The following is an 18,576-nucleotide window of genomic DNA, read 5'->3' on the forward strand; positions in this document are numbered from 1 at the left end:
TCTAGGGTTAGGGTACTGACTCTCACCCCCGGGAGTCTAGGGTTAGGGTACTGACTCTCACCCCCGGGAGTCTAGGGTTAGGGTACTGACTCACCCTTGGTAGCCTTGGGTTTAGAGTGGCAGCTGAGACAGGAGTGGAGGGGGCAGCGGAAAACCTTGTCGAAAACCGTGAGGGCGTTGGGGCGGACACAGGCTTCATGGTAGAACTTCCCACAGTGCTGCACGTTACAACGATGCACCTCCCCCTCCGACAGCTTACAGCTGAAACACTGGTGCACCCCTGGAGAGAGACAGAGTCAGGGTTAACATGAGAGAGACAGAGCCAGGGTGAACACTGGAGAGAGACGGAGCCAGGGTGAACACTGGAGAGAGACGGAGCCAGGGTGAACACTGGAGAGAGACGGAGCCAGGGTGAACACTGGAGAGAGACGGAGCCAGGGTGAACACTGGAGAGAGACGGAGCCAGGGTGAACACTGGAGAGAGACGGAGCCAGGGTGAACACTGGAGAGAGACGGAGCCAGGGTGAACACTGGAGAGAGACGGAGCCAGGGTGAACACTGGAGAGAGACGGAGCCAGGGTGAACACTGGAGAGAGACGGAGCCAGGGTGAACACTGGAGAGAGACGGAGCCAGGGTGAACACTGGAGAGAGACGGAGAGATGGGGTTAACCAGTCATTACCTGAGGTGCTACAGACAGGATGACCCTGTTCTTACCTGAGGTGCTACAGACAGGATGACCCTGATCTTACCTGAGGTGCTACAGACAGGATGACCCTGATCTTACCTGAGGTGCTACAGACAGGATGACCCTGTTCTTACCTGAGGTGCTATAGACAGGATGACCCTGATCTTACTTGAGGTGCTACAGGATGACCCTGTTCTTACCTGAGGTGCTACAGACAGGATGACCCTGATCTTACCTGAGGTGCTACAGACAGGATGACCCTGATCTTACCTGAGGTGCTACAGACAGGATGACCCTGATCTTACCTGAGGTGCTACAGACAGGATGACCCTGTTCTTACCTGAGGTGCTACAGACAGGATGACCCTGTTCTTACCTGAGGTGCTACAGGATGACCCTGCTCTTACCTGAGGTGCAGTCTGGACAGAGCAGCTTGTCCTGTGGTTTCAGGGTGGATCCTAGACAGGAGAGGTGAAAGGACCCACAGCACTGACCCTCACATGGCACCACATCCTCTCCAGCCTGCTCACACACCTATAACAAACACCGTCAGCAACATAGTGAACCCCACACCGACGACAGTCAGACAGCAGCATAGTGAACCCCACACCGACAACAGTCAGACAGCAGCATAGTGAACCCCACACCGACAACAGTCAGACAGCAGCATAGTGAACCCCACACCGACAACAGTCAGAGAGCAGCATAGTGAACCCCACACCGACAACAGTCAGACAGCAGCATAGTGAACCCCACACCGACAACAGTCAGACAGCAGCATAGTGAACCACACACCGACGACAGACAGCAACATAGTGAACCCCACACCGACAAGTCAGACAGCAGCATAGTGAACACCACACCGACAAGTCAGAGAGCAGCATAGTGAACACCACACCGACAAGTCAGACAGCAGCATAGTGAACCCCACACCGACAACAGCCAGACAGCAGCATAGTGAACCCCACATCGACAACGGTCAGACAGCAACATAGTGAACCCCACACCGACAACAGTCAGACAGCAGCATCGTGAACCCCACACCGACAACAGACAAACAGCAGCATAGTGAACCCCACACCGACAACAGCCAGACAGCTCCATAGTGAACCCCACACCGACAACAGCCAGACAGCAGCATAGTGAACCCCACACCGACAACAGTCAGACAGCAGCATAGTGAACGACACATCTACAAACAGAACACACTGAAACTCCTCCCCCAACCCTAGGAGATGAGCTGTTCTCACCTGACAGACAGATTCCTTTTTGGGGCCTCCTCCGTTAGTCTTCTTGGCCCCGTTGGTCTGGTCTATGCTGTCACTGGGGGATTCTGGACGCTCTTCAATGCCAGAGCCCTCTGGCTCAGGACTGGCTGCTGCTTTCTTCCTCTTCTTGGTCTGGGAGGATGCTAATTGGCTGGCTGAGTCCAGCCTCCTCTTCCTGATTGGCTTTGTCTTCTCTAGTTCTTTAGAACTAGTGAATCCTTTAACATGTGTCTCCGTTTTCTTTCTGTTTCTCATCTTCGTGGGGGCGGAGGACTCTGCTGACACAGCCTGGGGTTAGAGTTAGGAGAGGAAGATCCGACTCGTCATCATGGACATCTAAAAAGGCAACATACTGGCAGTGTTTTCCAAAAGTATATGGAGTAGCCAGCCAACTAGAAAAAGGGGCCAGACAGGTTCCCACGGGCCAGCTTGGTGTTGGTGGCCTCCGGTACATTCTAATGCCTTGATTCCATCCAAAACACGCAGCTAAATTATTTAATGCTTTAATTGAGTTTACTTCCCAGAGAAAAAGTCCTGCGGGGTCTAGTTTTGTCTTATCTTGATTATTGTCCAGTCCTGTGGTCGAGTGCTGCAAGGATAGACCTAGTTAAGCTGCAGCTGTCGGGCTGCGTGAGTGCGTATTGATGTGTAGTAGAGGTCGACCGATTAATCGGAATGGCCGATTAATTAAGGCCGATTTCAAGTTTTCATAACAATCCGAAATCGGTATTTATGGACAGCAATTTGGCCTAATTTGTTTTACACCTTTATTTAACTAGGCAAGTCAGTTAAGAACACATTCTTATTTTCAATGACGGCCTAGGAACGGGTAGGGTTAACGACAGATTTTTACATTGTCAGCTCGGGGATTCAATCTTGCAACCTTACAGTTCACTAGTCCAACGCTCTAACCACCTGCCTCTCATTGCACTCCACGAGGAGCCTGCCTGTTACGCAAATGCAGTAGAAGCCAAGGTAAGTTGCTAGCTAGCATTAAACTTATCTTATAAAAAACAATCAATCAATCATAATCACTAGGTAATTATACATGGTTGATGATACTAGTTTATCTAGCGTGTCCTGCGTTGCATATAATCGATGCGGTGCGTATTCGTGAAAAAGGACTGTCGTTGCTCCAATGTGTACCGAACCATAAACATCAATGCCTTTCTTAAAATCAATACACAGGAGTATATATTTTTAAACCTGCATATTTAGCTAAAAGAAATCCAGGTTAGCAGGCAATATTAATCAGGTGAAATTGTGTCACTTCTCTTGCGTTCATTGCACGCAGAGTCAGTGTATATGCAACAGTTTGGGCTGCCTAACTTGCCAGAATTGTACGTAATTATGACATAACATTGAAGGTTGTGCAATGTAACAGACTTATGGTTGCCACCTGTTAGATAAAATATGGAAAGGTACCGTATTTCACTGAAAGAATAAACGTCTTGTTTTCGAGATGATAGTTTCCGGTTTCGACCATATTAATGACCTAAGGCTCGTATTTCTGTGTGTTATTATGTTATAATTAAGTCTATGATTTGATAGAGCAGTCTGACCAATTTTTCAGTTTTTGATTTGTTAAAAAAGTTTGAAATATCCAATAAATGTCGTTCCACTTCACGATTGTGTCCCACTTGTTGTTGATTCTTCACAAAAAAATACAGTTTTATATCTTTATGTTTGAAGCCTGAAATGTGGCAAAAGGTCGCAAAGTTCAAGGGGGCCGAATACTTTCGCAAGGCACTGTATGTGGGCTGTGTGTGTGTGTATTGATATGTGGGCTGTGTGTGTGTGTATTGATATGTGGGCTGTGTGTGTGTGTATTGATATGTGGGCTGTGTGTGTGTGTATTGATATGTGGGCTGTGTGTGTGTGTATTGATATGTGGGCTGCGTGTGTGTGTGTGTGTATTGATATGTAGGCTGTGTGTGTGTGTGTGTGTGTGTGTGTATTGATATGTAGGCTGTGTGTGTGTGTGTGTGTGTGTGTGTGTGTATTGATATGTGGGCTGCGTGTGTATTGATATGTGGGCTGCGTGTGTATTGATATGTGGGCTGCGTGTGTGTGTGTGTGTATTGATATGTAGGCTGTGTGTGTGTGTATTGATATGTGGGCTGTGTGTGTGTGTATTGATATGTGGGCTGCGTGTGTATTGATATGTGGGCTGCGTGTGTATTGATATGTGGGCTGCGTGTGTATTGATATGTGGGCTGCGTGTGTATTGATATGTGGGCTGCGTGTGTGTGTGTGTGTATTGATATGTAGGCTGTGTGTGTGTGTATTGATATGTGGGCTGTGTGTGTGTGTATTGATATGTGGGCTGTGTGTGTATTGATATGTGGGCTGCGTGTGTATTGATATGTGGGCTGCGTGTGTATTGATATGTGGGCTGCGTGTGTATTGATATGTGGGCTGCGTGTGTATTGATATGTGGGCTGCGTGTGTGTGTGTGTGTATTGATATGTGGGCTGCGTGTGTGTGTGTATTGATATGTGGGCTGCGTGTGTATTGATATGTGGGCTGCGTGTGTATTGATATGTGGGCTGCGTGTGTGTGTGTGTGTATTGATATGTGGGCTGCGTGCGTGTGTATTGATATGTGGGCTGTGTGTGTATTGATATGTGGGCTGTGTGCGTGTGAGTATTGATATGTAGGCTGTGTGCATGTGTATTGATATGTGGGCTGCATGTGTATTGATATGTGGGCTGCATGTGTATTGATATGTGGGCTGCATGTGTATTGATATGTGGGCTGCATGTGTATTGATATGTGGGCTGCATGTGTATTGATATGTGGGCTGCATGTGTATTGATATGTGGGCTGCATGTGTATTGATATGTGGGCTGCATGTGTGTGTATTGATATGTGGGCTGTGTGTGTGTGTGTGTGTTGATATGTGGGCTGCGTGTGTGTGTGTGTGTGTTGATATGTGGGCTGCGTGTGTGTGTGTGTGTGTGTGTGTGTGTGTGTGTGTATTGATATGTGGGCTGCGTGTGCCTTTTTAAAATTGATGTGGTTCTTGTCTATTAGTGCGTCCTCTAACCACTAGGCCACCACCTGCCTCCTCTAAGCACTAGGCCACCACCTGCTGCCCCATGTGGTCTAGGCCTATATCATGAAGACTATTTTCTAACCTGTCTTCGAGATTCAAGTATTATTTCAAGTTTTACTGCAAGATATGAATTGTCACAATGTTTGTTGTTCAAATTACGTATTTGACTAAAACAGTGAAGAGGCGACTCCGCTGGCTTTCTCAGGCAGAGTTGCAAAGAAAAAGCCATATCTCAGACTGGCCAATAAAAATAAAAGATTAAGATGGGCAAAAGAACACAGACACTGGACAGAGGAACTCTGCCTAGAAGTCCAGCATCCCGGAGTCGCCTTTTCACTGTTGACGTTGAGACTGGTGTTTTGTAGGTACTATTTAATGAAGCTGCCAGTTGAGGACTTGTGAGGTGTCTGTTTTTCAAACTAGACACACTAATGTACTTGTCCTCTTGCTCATTTGAGCACCGGGGCCTCCCACTCTTTCTTTTCTGGTTAGAGCAAGTTTGCTCTGTTCTGTGAAGGGAGTAGTACACCGCGTTGTACGAGATCTTCAGTTTCTTGGCAATTTCTCGCATGGAATAGCCTTCATTTCTCAGAACGAGAATAGACTTATGCGTTTCAGAAGAAAGATCCTTTGTTTCTGGCCATTTTGAGCCTGTAATCGAACCCACAAATGCTGATTCTCCAGATACTCAACGAGCATAAAGGCCAGTTTTATTGCTTCTTTAATCAGGAAAACAGTTTTCAGCTGTGCTAACATAATTGAAAAAGGGTTTTCTAATGATCAATTAGCCTTTTAAAATGATACACTTGTATTAGCTAGAACAACGTGCCATTGGAACACAGGCGTGATGGTTGTTGATAATGGGCCTCTATGCCTATTTTTTTTTTTTTATACCTATATTTAACTAGGCAAGTCAGTTAAGAACAAATTCTTATTTTCAATGACGGCCTAGGAACAGTGGGTTAACTGCCTGTTCAGGGGCAGAACGACAGATTTGTACCTGGTCAGCTCGGGGATTTGAACTTGCAACCTTTCAGTTACTACCCTGCCGCCCCAATGTAGATATGTAGATATTCCCTTAAAAATATATATATATCGTTTCCAGCTACAATAGTCATTTACAACATTAATGTCTACACTGTATTTCTGATCAAATTGATGTTATTTAAAAAGGACAATTTTTAAGAAAATAAGGACATTTCTCAGTGACCCCAAACTTTTGAACAGCAGTGTATACACAGCCAAGTTCTTCTCATGCTCCCTACACACAGCCATGTTCTTCTCATGCTCCCTACACACAGCCATGTTATTCTCATACTCCCTACACACAGCCATGTTCTTCTCATGCTCCCTACACACAGCCATGTTCTTCTCATGCTCCCTACACACAGCCATGTTCTTCTCATACTCCCTACACACAGCCATGTTCTTCTCATGCTCCCTACACACAGCCATGTTCTTCTCATGCTCCCTATAAACAGCCATGTTCTTCTCATGCTCCCTACACACAGCCATGTTCTTCTCATGCTCCCTACACACAGCCATGTTCTTCTCATGCTCCCTACACACAGCATGTTCTTCTCATGCTTCCTACACACAGCCATGTTCTTCTCATGCTCCCTATAAACAGCCATGTTCTTCTCATGCTCCCTACACACAGCCATGTTCTTCTCATGCTCCCTACACACAGCCATGTTCTTCTCATGCTCCCTACACACAGCCATGTTATTCTCGTGCTCCCTACACACGGCCATGTTCTTCTCGTGCTACCTACACACAGCCAAGTTCTTCTTATGCTCCCTACACACAGCCAAGTTATTCTTATGCTCCCTACACACAGCCATGTTCTTAATGCTCCCTACACACAGCCATGTTCTTCTCATGCTCCCTACACACAGCCATGTTCTTCTCATGCTCCCTATACACAGCCATGTTCTTCTCTTGCTCCCTACACACAGCCATGTTCTTCTCATGCTCCCTACACACAGCCATGTTCTTCTCATGCTCCCTATAAACAGCCATGTTCTTCTCATGCTCCCTACACACAGCCATGTTCTTCTCATGCTTCCTACACACAGCCATGTTCTTCTCATGCTCCCTACACAGCCATGTTCTTCTCATGCTCCCTACACACAGCCATGTTCTTCTCATGCTCCCTACAGACAGCCATGTTCTTCTCATGCTCCCTATACACAGCCATGTTCTTCTCATGCTCCCTATACACAGCCATGTTCTTCTCATGCTCCATATACACAGCCATGTTCTTCTCATGCTCCCTACAGACAGCCATGTTCTTCTCATGCTCCCTACAGACAGCCATGTTCTTCTCATGCTCCCTACAGACAGCCATGTTCTTCTCATGCTCCCTACAGACAGCCATGTTCTTCTCATGCTCCCTATACACAGCCATGTTCTTCTCATGCTCCCTATACACAGCCATGTTCTTCTCATGCTCCCTATACACAGCCATGTTCTTCTCATGCTCCCTATACACAGCCATGTTCTTCTCATGATCCCTACACACAGCCATGTTCTTCTCATGCTCCCTACACACAGCCATGTTCTTCTCATGCTCCCTACACACAGCCATGTTCTTCTCATGCTCCCTACACACAGCCATGTTCTTCTCATGCTCCCTACAGACAGCCATGTTCTTCTCATGCTCCATATACACAGCCATGTTCTTCTCATGCTCCATATACACAGCCATGTTCTTCTCATGCTCCCTATACACAGCCATGTTCTTCTCATGCTCCCTATACACAGCCATGTTCTTCTCATGCTCCCTATACACAGCCATGTTCTTCTCATGCTCCCTACACACAGCCATGTCCTTTTCTAATTACTGTGTGTGTATAGCGAAGTTATTTTTATTCCTCAGGTCATTATTTCTATTTAATAATATCTTTAACTCTGCGTTGTTGGAAACGGACCCATAAGTAAGCATTTTACTGTTAGTCTACACCCATTGTCTACAAATCATGTGACAATTCAAATTTGAGTAAATGGCCTATGCACCACGACTCTGCGTGGCTGGCTATGTGAAACACAAAAGAAAATAAATTAATTTGCCAGAAAACTAGGCTGAGTTAATTTCGACTCATCATTCGTTACCCCTTACCATTGTAATGTATGTGCAAATTCACTCGAAGGAGCATCATGCTCTCTCCCTCTTTAATGTAATGAAATTTGACTGCAACCAGCTACAGCGCACACATCACACAGGTACCAGGAGGTGGAACAGACTGTCAAACCAGCAGTGTCCCGTCATCGCTCGCTTTGTGACTGACAGGTGACTTTCCTCTCAATAGATCGCTAAGAGACGCATATCGTTCATTCTAGCAGGAGAGGGCTCAACTTAATTTTCTGACTACAGAATTTAAACTTTTAAATGAAAAGTAGCCTGGGTAATATGAAGTGGAAAAAGTCTTACCGGCTGTTTAGCTGACAACCAGTGCAAATGGTCATACTGGACACACCAGTTTCATACCGTATAATAACTCACCTTCTGTTTGTCACCAACTCCGCGTTTCTTCTTGGGTTGTTGGTCCTTGTCCTCATCGATCTCTAGAGCTTGTTTACAAGGCAGCTGCTTCTTCTGAGGATCCTTCTTACCTGGAAACAAGTTAGAGGCCAGATTGTGGTAAAACTACAACTGACAGACCCTCATGAGAAACATTCACCTGATCAGTAGAGACTGTGGAACTAACGGCAAGTATGAACAACAACTTTTCACCTTTAGGTTCTGCCTTCAGCTGTTCTTTAACAGGAAAGGTCTTGGTACCTTTCTTAGCTAGGAGGAAAACCGAAAATGTTAGCTGATCTCTGACACACTTTACAAAACTAAACTAACCCCTACCTATAACTGACGATATGTTGATGACCCCAACTTACCTATAGGTGCATGTGACAGGGTTTCTAGCATGTTGGTAGCCAAGGCAACCCCTTTGGACCTCTTCCTCCCCGTCTTGGCAGGTAGTTGAGGTTTCAGTTTGGACTTCTTCTGTTTCTGCTTGTGAGGTTCAAGTAGTTCTGTCTCTGAGCTAGGGGAGACAAGATCCTACAAACAACAACTTCCTCAAAATAAGGACAACACAAGAGTGAAAATAGTCCCTTCTAAACACAATACATTTGGCCTGTAAATAACATAGTATGTCAGTCCCTTCCTGTAAATAACATAGTATGTCAGTCCCTTCCTGTAAATAACATAGTATGTCAGTCCCTTCCTGTAAATAACATAGTATGTCAGTCCCTTCCTGTAAATAACAGTATGTCAGTCCCTTCCTGTAAATAACAGTATGTCAGTCCCTTCCTGTAAATAACAGTATGTCAGTCTCTTCCTGTAAATAACAGTATGTCAGTCCCTTCCTGTAAATAACATAGTATGTCAGTCCCTTTCTGTAAATAACATAGTATGTCAGTCCCTTTCTGTAAATAACATAGTATGTCAGTACCTTCCTGTAAATAACATAGTATATCAGTCCCTCTCTGTAAATAACATAGTATATCAGTCCCTCTCTGTAAATAACATAGTATATCAGCCCCTTCCTGTAAATAATATAATATATCAGTCCCTTCCAGGACTCCCATGATTCTGCGATCGCATAATTCACAGCAAAAATCAACCAATCAGTGCATAGTGCAAGAGCTCGCAATTTTGACAAATCCCCGCTGAAAGAATCAAGGGGAGTGCCGCTTTAGTAGGGCGGTCGGCACTCTGCTAACCTTGGCTTTAGTAGGGCGGTCGGCACTCTGCTAACCTTGGCTTTAGTAGGGCGGTCGGCACTCTGCTAACCTTGGCTTTAGTAGGGCGGTCGGCACTCTGCTAACCTTGGCTTTAGTAGGGCGGTCGGCACTCTGCTAACCTTGGCTTTAGTAGGGCGGTCGGCACTCTGCTAACCTTGGCTTTAGTATGGAGGTCGGCACTCTGCTCTCCCCAGTCTGTTTATGGCGAGCACTGCTCAAAGCACTGAGTGCAATTTGCCAGCATTGCCGTTTTAAACTCTAAAACTTAACACGGATCACGAATTAACAATCTTTCTGGATAAAAATAAATAAATTGTAATACTGTTTTAAAAGTACATCTTCCTTATGACCCTGTCAGGAATATATTTTTTTTAAATCACAATCTCTTATTAAAAAAATTATTAGAAAGAAATATCGATCTTCAAATTGAAAGTGATTGATCACCTTTGAATCTATTTGGGTTTTTTTGAAAGAGAGAAGGAATGGGAGGTGCATCCATGCTGATAGCAAGCCCCAAGCATGATGGAGAGGAGAGGTGAGTGGGAATGGGAGGGTCATCTCGTGCTGATAGCAAGCCCCAAGCATGATGGAGAGGTGTGTGTGGATTTGTTCAGGAAAATAAACACAAATGAGCACTTTAGATGTTTCGAATTGTTTTTGTTATCTGCTGGAAACCATCCTAAAACTGAGCACATATGACTTTTTATTAATTTATATGAAATTAACGTGGAAAAAACATAGCAAAATGTAAGGCAGGATTTCAGAAAAGCTGCCGCAAAAATCAAGCATTTTTTGCCGCAGAAATCACAAAAAACTGTTGCGAAATCCTGGAGGGACAGGTATATAGACCATGAAAATGATTCTAGTTTATCCAGACCTGAGAGGGCATCTCTGTTTGTCCTTTATGGGAGACCAGGACTTTAGTCTTCTTAGTTGTTTCCTTTTTCAGTGTTGAAGTGGTCTGCTTCCGTTTCCCTTGTTTCTCAGTTCCATCTGTTGTTCTGGGGCCACCGCTCTTCTTTTTCTCCAGTGAAGTACTGCATTCTGTGGGGGTGGGCTGGACCTGGGGACTGGTTGGGCTGGGAGACAGGAGGGTCAGCCTGGATGGCTCCTGGTCCGGGGTTTGGGCCTTTGTCTGCTCTGGTCCAAGGTCGAGGCCATGCTCAGCGGGACCGAGCTCAGCGGGGACATGCTCAGCGCAGCCGGGCTCAGCGGGGCCGGGCTCAGCCAGCAGGCGGGGGTTGAGGTGTGGCCCGTTAGTATCGTAGGTAAAGGTGTACTTGGCCAGGCGTTCCTCCAGGGCCAGGCTGGCAGCTTCCTTGGCCTGAGTGATGCCCACCACCCACTGGGCATGGAGCTTCCTGGGTACAGAAGAAGTGGTACTCTGGGGACAGAGGACAGTAGAGCTCAGGCTGACAGTAGAGCTCAGGCTGACAGTACAGCTCAGGCTGACAGTACAGCTCAGGCTGACAGTAGAGCTCAGGCTGACAGTAGAGCTCAGGCTGACAGTAGAGCTCAGGCTGACAGTAGAGCTCAGGCTGACAGTAGAGCTCAGGCTGACAGTAGAGCTCAGGCTGACAGTAGAGCTCAGGTTGACAGTGGAGCTCAGGCTGACAGTAGAGCTGAGGCTGACAGTAGAGCTCAGGCTGACAGTAGAGCTCAGGCTGACAGTACAGCTCAGAGGACAGTGATGACATTGCTAGAAAAGGTACATTTCCTGAAGAAAACTTGAGTAATTGAGTAAGGGTTTAAGGTTACTGTACCTTTCTGTGGAAGACCCGGGAAGATGGTTGTTTGTTGCCATGGCAGAGCTCAACATATTGCTCCTCCCTACTGAAGGAGGCCATGTTCTTCTGAAAGATGTAGCCCCTCTCCGGGGTGTTCCCAAAATACTGGACGTGATATAGGATGCCAGACGTATGGCTGTTAATTGCTAAAAAAAAAAGTTAAATTAAAAACAGTTAGAACTTCTGTGCAAAAATATTCCACTGGTTACTATTGCCATCTAAAACATGCTTTCTAATGTCTCTTTTCAATCTAACCAAACTGTGTGTATAAGAACATGGCAGGTAGTCTGTTCTGTTACGTGTTTTTACCTTTGTGTTTGAGGTGTGTGTTGAGTTCTGGGTCGGTAGAGACCATGCAGGGCCACCATGGGTATCCTGACACCTTGGTCCACACGACATCACCCACAGAGAACATTGTATTGACAGGGAGCTCCTCTTCCTGTCTCTGTTCCACCAGTGGACTGGCCTGCTGGATCTGAGAGGAACAGCATGCTGTCAGAAACCTCAATATTAACACTGAGGATCAGGAGGACTCTCACAAACAAGGACTCACAACGAGTGTATGATAAAGTTCTATTGAATCACAAAGACTGACAGGCACAAGTGACACTCTATGATCAACCTTTCATTTGGTCAGGGTCCAGCCCATAGAGATACAACAGTTGTTCTATGTCAATGATCTGGCCTTCTGTGTATTGAACTATAGAACCCACCTGTTGTGGTGCAGCAGTGCACTCCTCTGGCTGACTGGCAGCTGACACCCCCACAGGAACTGGGTCATGGTTAGAGGCAAGTTGGTGCAGAGGTTTGGGTTTGATGAGTCTCCTCTTCCTCCCCGCCCTACTGGCTGGAACCAGGAGGTCCTCAGTAGGCAGGTTGGGCCCCTCTCCACAGAACGTCTCGAAGCGTGCCAGCTTCCCCTTGGACACCATCTTGGTGATCTTCAGTTTAATCTCGGGGGAGGTGGCCTTCCTCTGGGGGCTGGGGTGGGAGGAGGGGGCCTCAGTACCCTTCAGGATGGGGGGCTCGGGGGGGCACAGCTTGGGCAGCTGGTCTCCGTTCAGCATGCGGGACGTCAGGTCCTTCAGCCTCTCATGACTATGACCATGGGAGGCCATCTGGTTTAGAACACTGTCCTGGAGCGTCACGGCCAACTGGGCAGCTGCCTTGTCCATCAGCAGGGCAGGGTCCACCCCCAGGTCACCCCCACCCCGACCCATCCTCCCCCCCAGGGGCTCAGATGGCTGCTTCATGCTGACTGGGTTGAGGGCCTCTGGCACCGAGGGCAGAGACCGCCCCTTACTGGTACTGTCCATCCCAGACCATCCCTTACTGTCCATCCCATCCAACTCCAGCCTCACTCAGCTACTGCACAGAGGGGGAAGGAGAGAAATAATGAGTGGTTTAGCAATGCATGTTGGATCCAGGGTGATGCAGAAAGTCTAACTCAACACTCCAATATAACAAAACAATAGTGCAAACGAATAGTCAGTGAAAATGCACAGGCGGATACATCAAACACTGGACTGAAAGCTGATTAAGCTGCGTCATTAATAGTAACTTGGTCATCTGATGCGCACCGAGTGGACACTTTTGTTACAGTATATAATGTGAAATGTAGCAATCAGAAAACTTACCAGGTCGCTAAGCATTCTATAGTAGTTGGCTTGCTTACTACTGCAATGTCCCAACATTGAATGAATGGCTAGAACATGCAAGGAACAGCTCGCTCGCTAACCACATGCAATGTGGCCCAAGCCAACAGTAACGCAGCCAGCATCGCCAACCATGAAAAGACAGACTAACTAGTTATTATATTTCAACAGAAAAAAATAGACATTGCCAATCACATATCACGAATAAATAAAAGTCAATACACTTTTTTTTTTTTTAAGTCTCACTCTTTAGGAATATGGTAACATATTTCCCATTTTGAGATACTGACTTAGCTAGGATCTCTCGTTAATGGCCCAGGTCAGTTGCAGATAGATAAAGTAGCGTCAACTAAACCATGGCGGTAGCGTTACTAAACCATTGCGGTAGCGTCAACTAAACCATGGCGGTAGCGGCAAACTAAACCATGGCATGAATGTTCTGTTAGCTACTAAACATAATGAAATGCATCCGAAAAGCATTTCAACTAACCGACGCTCAATGACACAGCTAGAGTAGCTGGCTAGAGTAGCTAACTGGAGTAGCTGGCTAGAGTAGGTAACTGGAGCAGCTAACTAGAGTAGCTAACTGGAGTAGCTGGCTAAAGTGGCTAGATGGAGTAGCTAACTAGAGTAGCTGGCTAGAGTAGCTGACTGGAGTAGCTGGCTAGAGTAGGTAACTAGAGTAGCTGGCTAGAGTAGCTAACTGGAGTAGCTGGCTAGAGTAGCTAACTGAAGTAGCTGGCTAGAGTAGCTAACTGAAGTAGCTGGCTAGAGTAGCTAACTGGAGTAGCTGGCTAGAGTAGTTAACTAGAGTAGTTAACTGAAGTAGCTGGCTGGAGTAGCTAACTAGAGTAGCTAACTAGAGTAGCTGGCTAGAGTAGCTAACTGGAGTAGCTGGCAAGAGTAGCTAACTGAAGTAGCTGGCTAGAGTAGCTAACTGGGTAGCTGGCTAGAGTAGTTAACTAGAGTAGCTAACTGAAGTAGCTAACTGAAGTAGCTAACTGGAGTAGCTAGCTGGCTATCTAGCCACCATTCAAAGTAGCTAACTGGGGTAGCTAGCTGGAGTAGCTAACTAGAATAGCGAACTGGAGTAGCTAGCTGGCCATCTAGCCACCATTCAAAGCTAGCTAACTAGAACTAGAGTAGCTAGCTGGCCATCTAGCCACCATTCAACGTTAGCTAGCGACATGCCAACTTGACTGACATGCGCAGCTAGCTAGCTAACGTTACATTGCTAGCTAACTCGCTATGTTAGAAGAGACACGTTTATTGAAAGATGACCACGCTCGCCTTGTCCTCCCATAATTGTAGTAATGTGTTAAATTACCTGTTGAATTTCTCGAATAGTTATCAAATTTGAAAATAGTCTGTTTGAATCATCTTGAAAACCACGATTTCATTCAACTTGAATCAAAGCTTGCGGGAAACTCTACTCCCAATCAGCGCGAAAAATACTCACTTCCGATTGGTTGGGAGGAGCGACGCGTTTAACCGGCCCTTTCAAAAATGTCTGTGCTATCTGAGATCCTTGGGACGTCCCTACCCCATTGAAGTTTACATTTTAAATGGATACGGTCAGGTAAGGGTTATAGTAAGGGTAGGGGTCGGAGTTAAAGGGGGAAAAATCATCATCATCTCCAGTACCACCCCAACATCGACATATGTGCGTTTCTGTGTTTTTTGTCGTAGAATGATAGAAGGAGATACAACTTTTATGCAGTACCTGCCCAGTACCCACCTTTAGTCACTGTCACCTTGCTGTCATTCTTATTTACAATGACAGCCTACCAGGGAACAGTGCCTTGTTCAGGGGCAAAACAACAGATTTTTAGCTTAGCTCAGGGAATCGATCCAGGAATTTTTCGGTTACTGGGCCAACGCTCTAACCACTAGGCTACCTGCCGCCCCTCACTGGTCGCTTTAATAATGTTTACATACTGGTTATACCCACTTCATATTGCTGTAATATACAATTCTTCAGATATACTACATATTCTATACATATACTGTCCATATTGTCAATACATCCCATCATATATGTATGACTCCTTGAGAAATAAAGGTTAGATAAATACAACATTTAAATATATTTATAATCTGGACTCCGACATTGCTCTCCCTAATATTTATATATTTCTTAACTCCATTATTTTACTTAGATGTGTGTGTATTGTTGTGAATTGTTAGATATTACTGCACTATTGGAGCTAGAAACAAAAGCATTTCACTACACCCGCAATAATCTAGAGGCGAAAGAAACGCACACCGATTTAGGCGAGAATAAAGGAGAGCCGCACACTCTAAGAGCTCAGATGCAAAAATATTTGTGTCCAACGTTTCGACAGACAAGCTGTCTTCATCAGAGTATAATGACAAACACTGCGAGATGACTCATTTATATAGTGTCAAAAGACACACACGGTGTCTGTAATTAAAATAGCATACAAAAAACATAAATGGATAGTGCACGATCATAGATACAATTTGGCTACATAAGCCTACAAACATTTACAATAGCAAAATCATAATAATCACAAGAATCGTTTCAGATCAAAGTTCACGTTGAGACCGAAGTGAGCATGGGTCTTTAAATTAAAGATCCAGGCAGCCTCTCATTTTAACAATAAATTGTCGAGGTCACCCCGACTTCTAGGGAGGGTGACATGTTCGATGCCAACCTAGCGTAGAGACGAAATCGAGTTGTTTTCTTCCAAAAGGTGGGCCGCGACTGGGTAAATCGAGTTTCTGCATCTAATGGTTCTACGATGCTCCGAGATATGTACTTTTAATTCGCGCTTTGTTTTACCCACATTAATTTTACCACAAGGACAAGTTATAAGATAAATAACTGCCTTGGTGGAACCCTTTATTAAACAAGGAGATATGGGCAGGGCTCAATATCTTGCTTGATAAATTAAGACACACTCAGTCCCGTGTGAACGGTCTCCTCTGCCTCTGATAGTCGGGTGCGGCATCTCGTCGGTGCGGGCGCCCGCGGACACCTCCACACTTCCATCGGCCCAGTCTCTCGTTGGATAAAAAACTGGCACTGGAAGCGGAAGAGGCGCTAGTTGTAGAGCGTTGGTCAGACGGGGGTGGATAGAAGTAAGTGTCAAATCAAATCAAATCAAATGTTATTTGTCACATACACATGGTTAGCAGATGTTAATGTGAGTGTAGCAAAATGCTTGTGCTGCTAGTTCCGACAATGCAGTAATAACCAACAAGTAATCTAGCTAACAATTCCAAAACTACTACCTTATAGACACAAGTGTAAGGGGATAAAGAATATGTGCATAAAGATATATGAATGAGTGATGGTACAGAGCGGCATAGGCAAGATACAGTAGATGGTATTGAGTGCAGTATATACATATGAGATGAGTATGTAAACAAAGTGGCATAGTTAAAGTGGCTAGTGATACATGTATTACATAAAGATGCAGTAGATGATATAGAGTACAGTATATACATATACATATGAGATGAATAATGTAGGGTATGTAACAATATATTAGGTAGCATTGTTTAAAGTGGCTAGTGATATATTTTACATCATTTCCCATCAATTCCCATTATTAAAGTGGCTGGAGTTGAGTCAGTGTGTTGGCAGCAGCCACTCAATGTTAGTGGTGACTGTTTAACAGTCTGATGGCCTTGAGATAGAAGCTGTTTTTCAGTCTCTCGGTCCCAGCTTTGATGCACCTGTACTGACCTCGCCTTCTGGATGATAGCGGGGTGAACAGGCAGTGGCTCGGGTGGTTGTTGTCCTTGATGATCTTTATGGCCTTCCTGTGACATCGGGTGGTGTAGGTGTCCTGGAGGGCAGGTAGTTTGCCCCCGGTGATGCGTTGTGCAGACCTCACTACCCTCTGGAGAGCCTTACGGTTGTGGGCGGAGCAGTCGCCGTACCAGGCGGTGATACAGCCCGACAGGATGCTCTCGATTGTGCATCTGTAGAAGTTTGTGAGTGCTTTAGGTGACAAGCTGAATTTCTTCAGCCTCCTGAGGTTGAAGAGGCGCTGCTGCGCCTTCTTCACGATGCTGTCTGTGTGGGTGGACCAATTCAGTTTGTCTGTGATGTGTACGCCGAGGAACTTAAAACTTACTACCCTCTCCACTACTGTTCCATCGATGTGGATAGGGGGGTGTTCCCTCTGCTGTTTCCTGAAGTCCACAATCATCTCCTTAGTTTTGTTGACGTTGAGTGTGAGGTTATTTTCCTGACACCACACTCCGAGGGCCCTCACCTCCTCCCTGTAGGCTGTCTCGTCGTTGTTGGTAATCAAGCCTACCACTGTTGTGTCGTCCGCAAACTTGATGATTGAGTTGGAGGCGTGCGTGGCCACGCAGTCGTGGGTGAACAGGGAGTACAGGAGAGGGCTCAGAACGCACCCTTGTGGGGCCCCAGTGTTGAGGATCAGCGGGGTGGAAATGTTGTTGCCTACCCTCACCACCTGGGGGCGGCCCGTCAGGAAGTCCAGTACCCAGTTGCACAGGGCGGGGTCGAGACCCAGGGTCTCGAGCTTGATGACGAGCTTGGAGGGCACTATGGTGTTAAATGCCGAGCTCTAGTCGATGAACAGCATTCTCACATAGGTATTCCTCTTGTCCAGATGGGTTAGGGCAGTGTGCAGTGTGGTTGAGATTGCATCGTCTGTGGACCTATTTGGGCGGTAAGCAAATTGGATTGGGTCTAGGGTGTCAGGTAGGGTGGAGGTGATATGGTCCTTGACTAGTCTCTCAAAGCACTTCATGATGATGGAAGTGAGTGCTACGGGGCGGTAGTCGTTTAGCTCAGTTACCTCCTGCGTCTGTCATGAAGATGAGGACCTCATCAGGGTTTCTCCAGAAGTAGACTTTGTCCTCGGTCTTGTCTTTTTGTCTTGGTTGAATTTCTTGATTTTAAGTTCCTTTATTTCTGTAGACAACTTGTCCTGGAGCGCTTGGTTAGTTTTCATGAGTTCATTGAATATGCATCATCATTGACAGTTCCTTGCAGTTAGGCTTAGGGTTAGGGTTAGGGTTTAGGGTTTAGGGTTAGGGTTAGGGTTAGATTTTGAATATAATTGTGTTTCGTTTCAACTAGTTAGTTTTACGGTGCTGTTTATCCCTCCCATTTCTGATGATCTAATATAATAGGTGTAGTACTTAAAAAGGCCCGTAGATGTCCTCCTAGGATCATAAATTAAACTGAAGTAAATTCCAAATTGCCTCTTTTTCTGGGTGGCAGTGCAGAAGTCGATGTGGTGAGATATTCATTCAACCATAGTGTTGTTAAATATGAACATAAACGCCATATTGTGCATTTAATTGGTTTTATTGTTTTGTTAAAGGAAAGAAAAAAACTAAAAAAGGAAGTGCCAAACTAAAACC

At 45.7% G+C, this 18,576-nt stretch overlaps 1 protein-coding gene across 4 annotated transcripts in view; it reads right to left on the reverse strand.

Annotated features, from left to right (window-relative positions):
* LOC139375485 (histone-lysine N-methyltransferase NSD2-like) overlaps window positions 1-14,662 on the reverse strand; it is a 76,682-nt gene extending 62,020 nt beyond the window's left edge. The window contains exons 1-11 of one of the 4 annotated variants that reach the window (XM_071117314.1): window positions 14,528-14,662; window positions 12,259-12,913; window positions 11,855-12,020; window positions 11,522-11,691; window positions 10,636-11,142; window positions 8,907-9,072; window positions 8,749-8,805; window positions 8,518-8,627; window positions 1,937-2,242; window positions 1,094-1,220; window positions 95-280 (exon numbers count right to left, since the gene is read on the reverse strand). In XM_071117314.1, the coding sequence (XP_070973415.1) occupies window positions 95-280; window positions 1,094-1,220; window positions 1,937-2,242; window positions 8,518-8,627; window positions 8,749-8,805; window positions 8,907-9,072; window positions 10,636-11,142; window positions 11,522-11,691; window positions 11,855-12,020; window positions 12,259-12,885 (2,422 nt within the window). In that variant the 5' untranslated portion in view covers window positions 12,886-12,913; window positions 14,528-14,662. Of the gene's footprint in view, window positions 1-94; window positions 281-1,093; window positions 1,221-1,936; window positions 2,243-8,517; window positions 8,628-8,748; window positions 8,806-8,906; window positions 9,073-10,635; window positions 11,143-11,521; window positions 11,692-11,854; window positions 12,021-12,258; window positions 12,914-13,490; window positions 13,558-14,527 lie in introns of those variants that run through there. The other 3 variants (XM_071117313.1, XM_071117316.1, XM_071117315.1) reach the window with 3 other exon arrangements.
* Window positions 14,663-18,576: the final 3,914 nt, after the last annotated feature.

The sequence above is a fragment of the Oncorhynchus clarkii genome, chromosome 19 (assembly GCF_045791955.1).
Source record: "Oncorhynchus clarkii lewisi isolate Uvic-CL-2024 chromosome 19, UVic_Ocla_1.0, whole genome shotgun sequence".
Classification (NCBI taxonomy): Eukaryota; Metazoa; Chordata; class Actinopteri; order Salmoniformes; family Salmonidae; genus Oncorhynchus; species Oncorhynchus clarkii.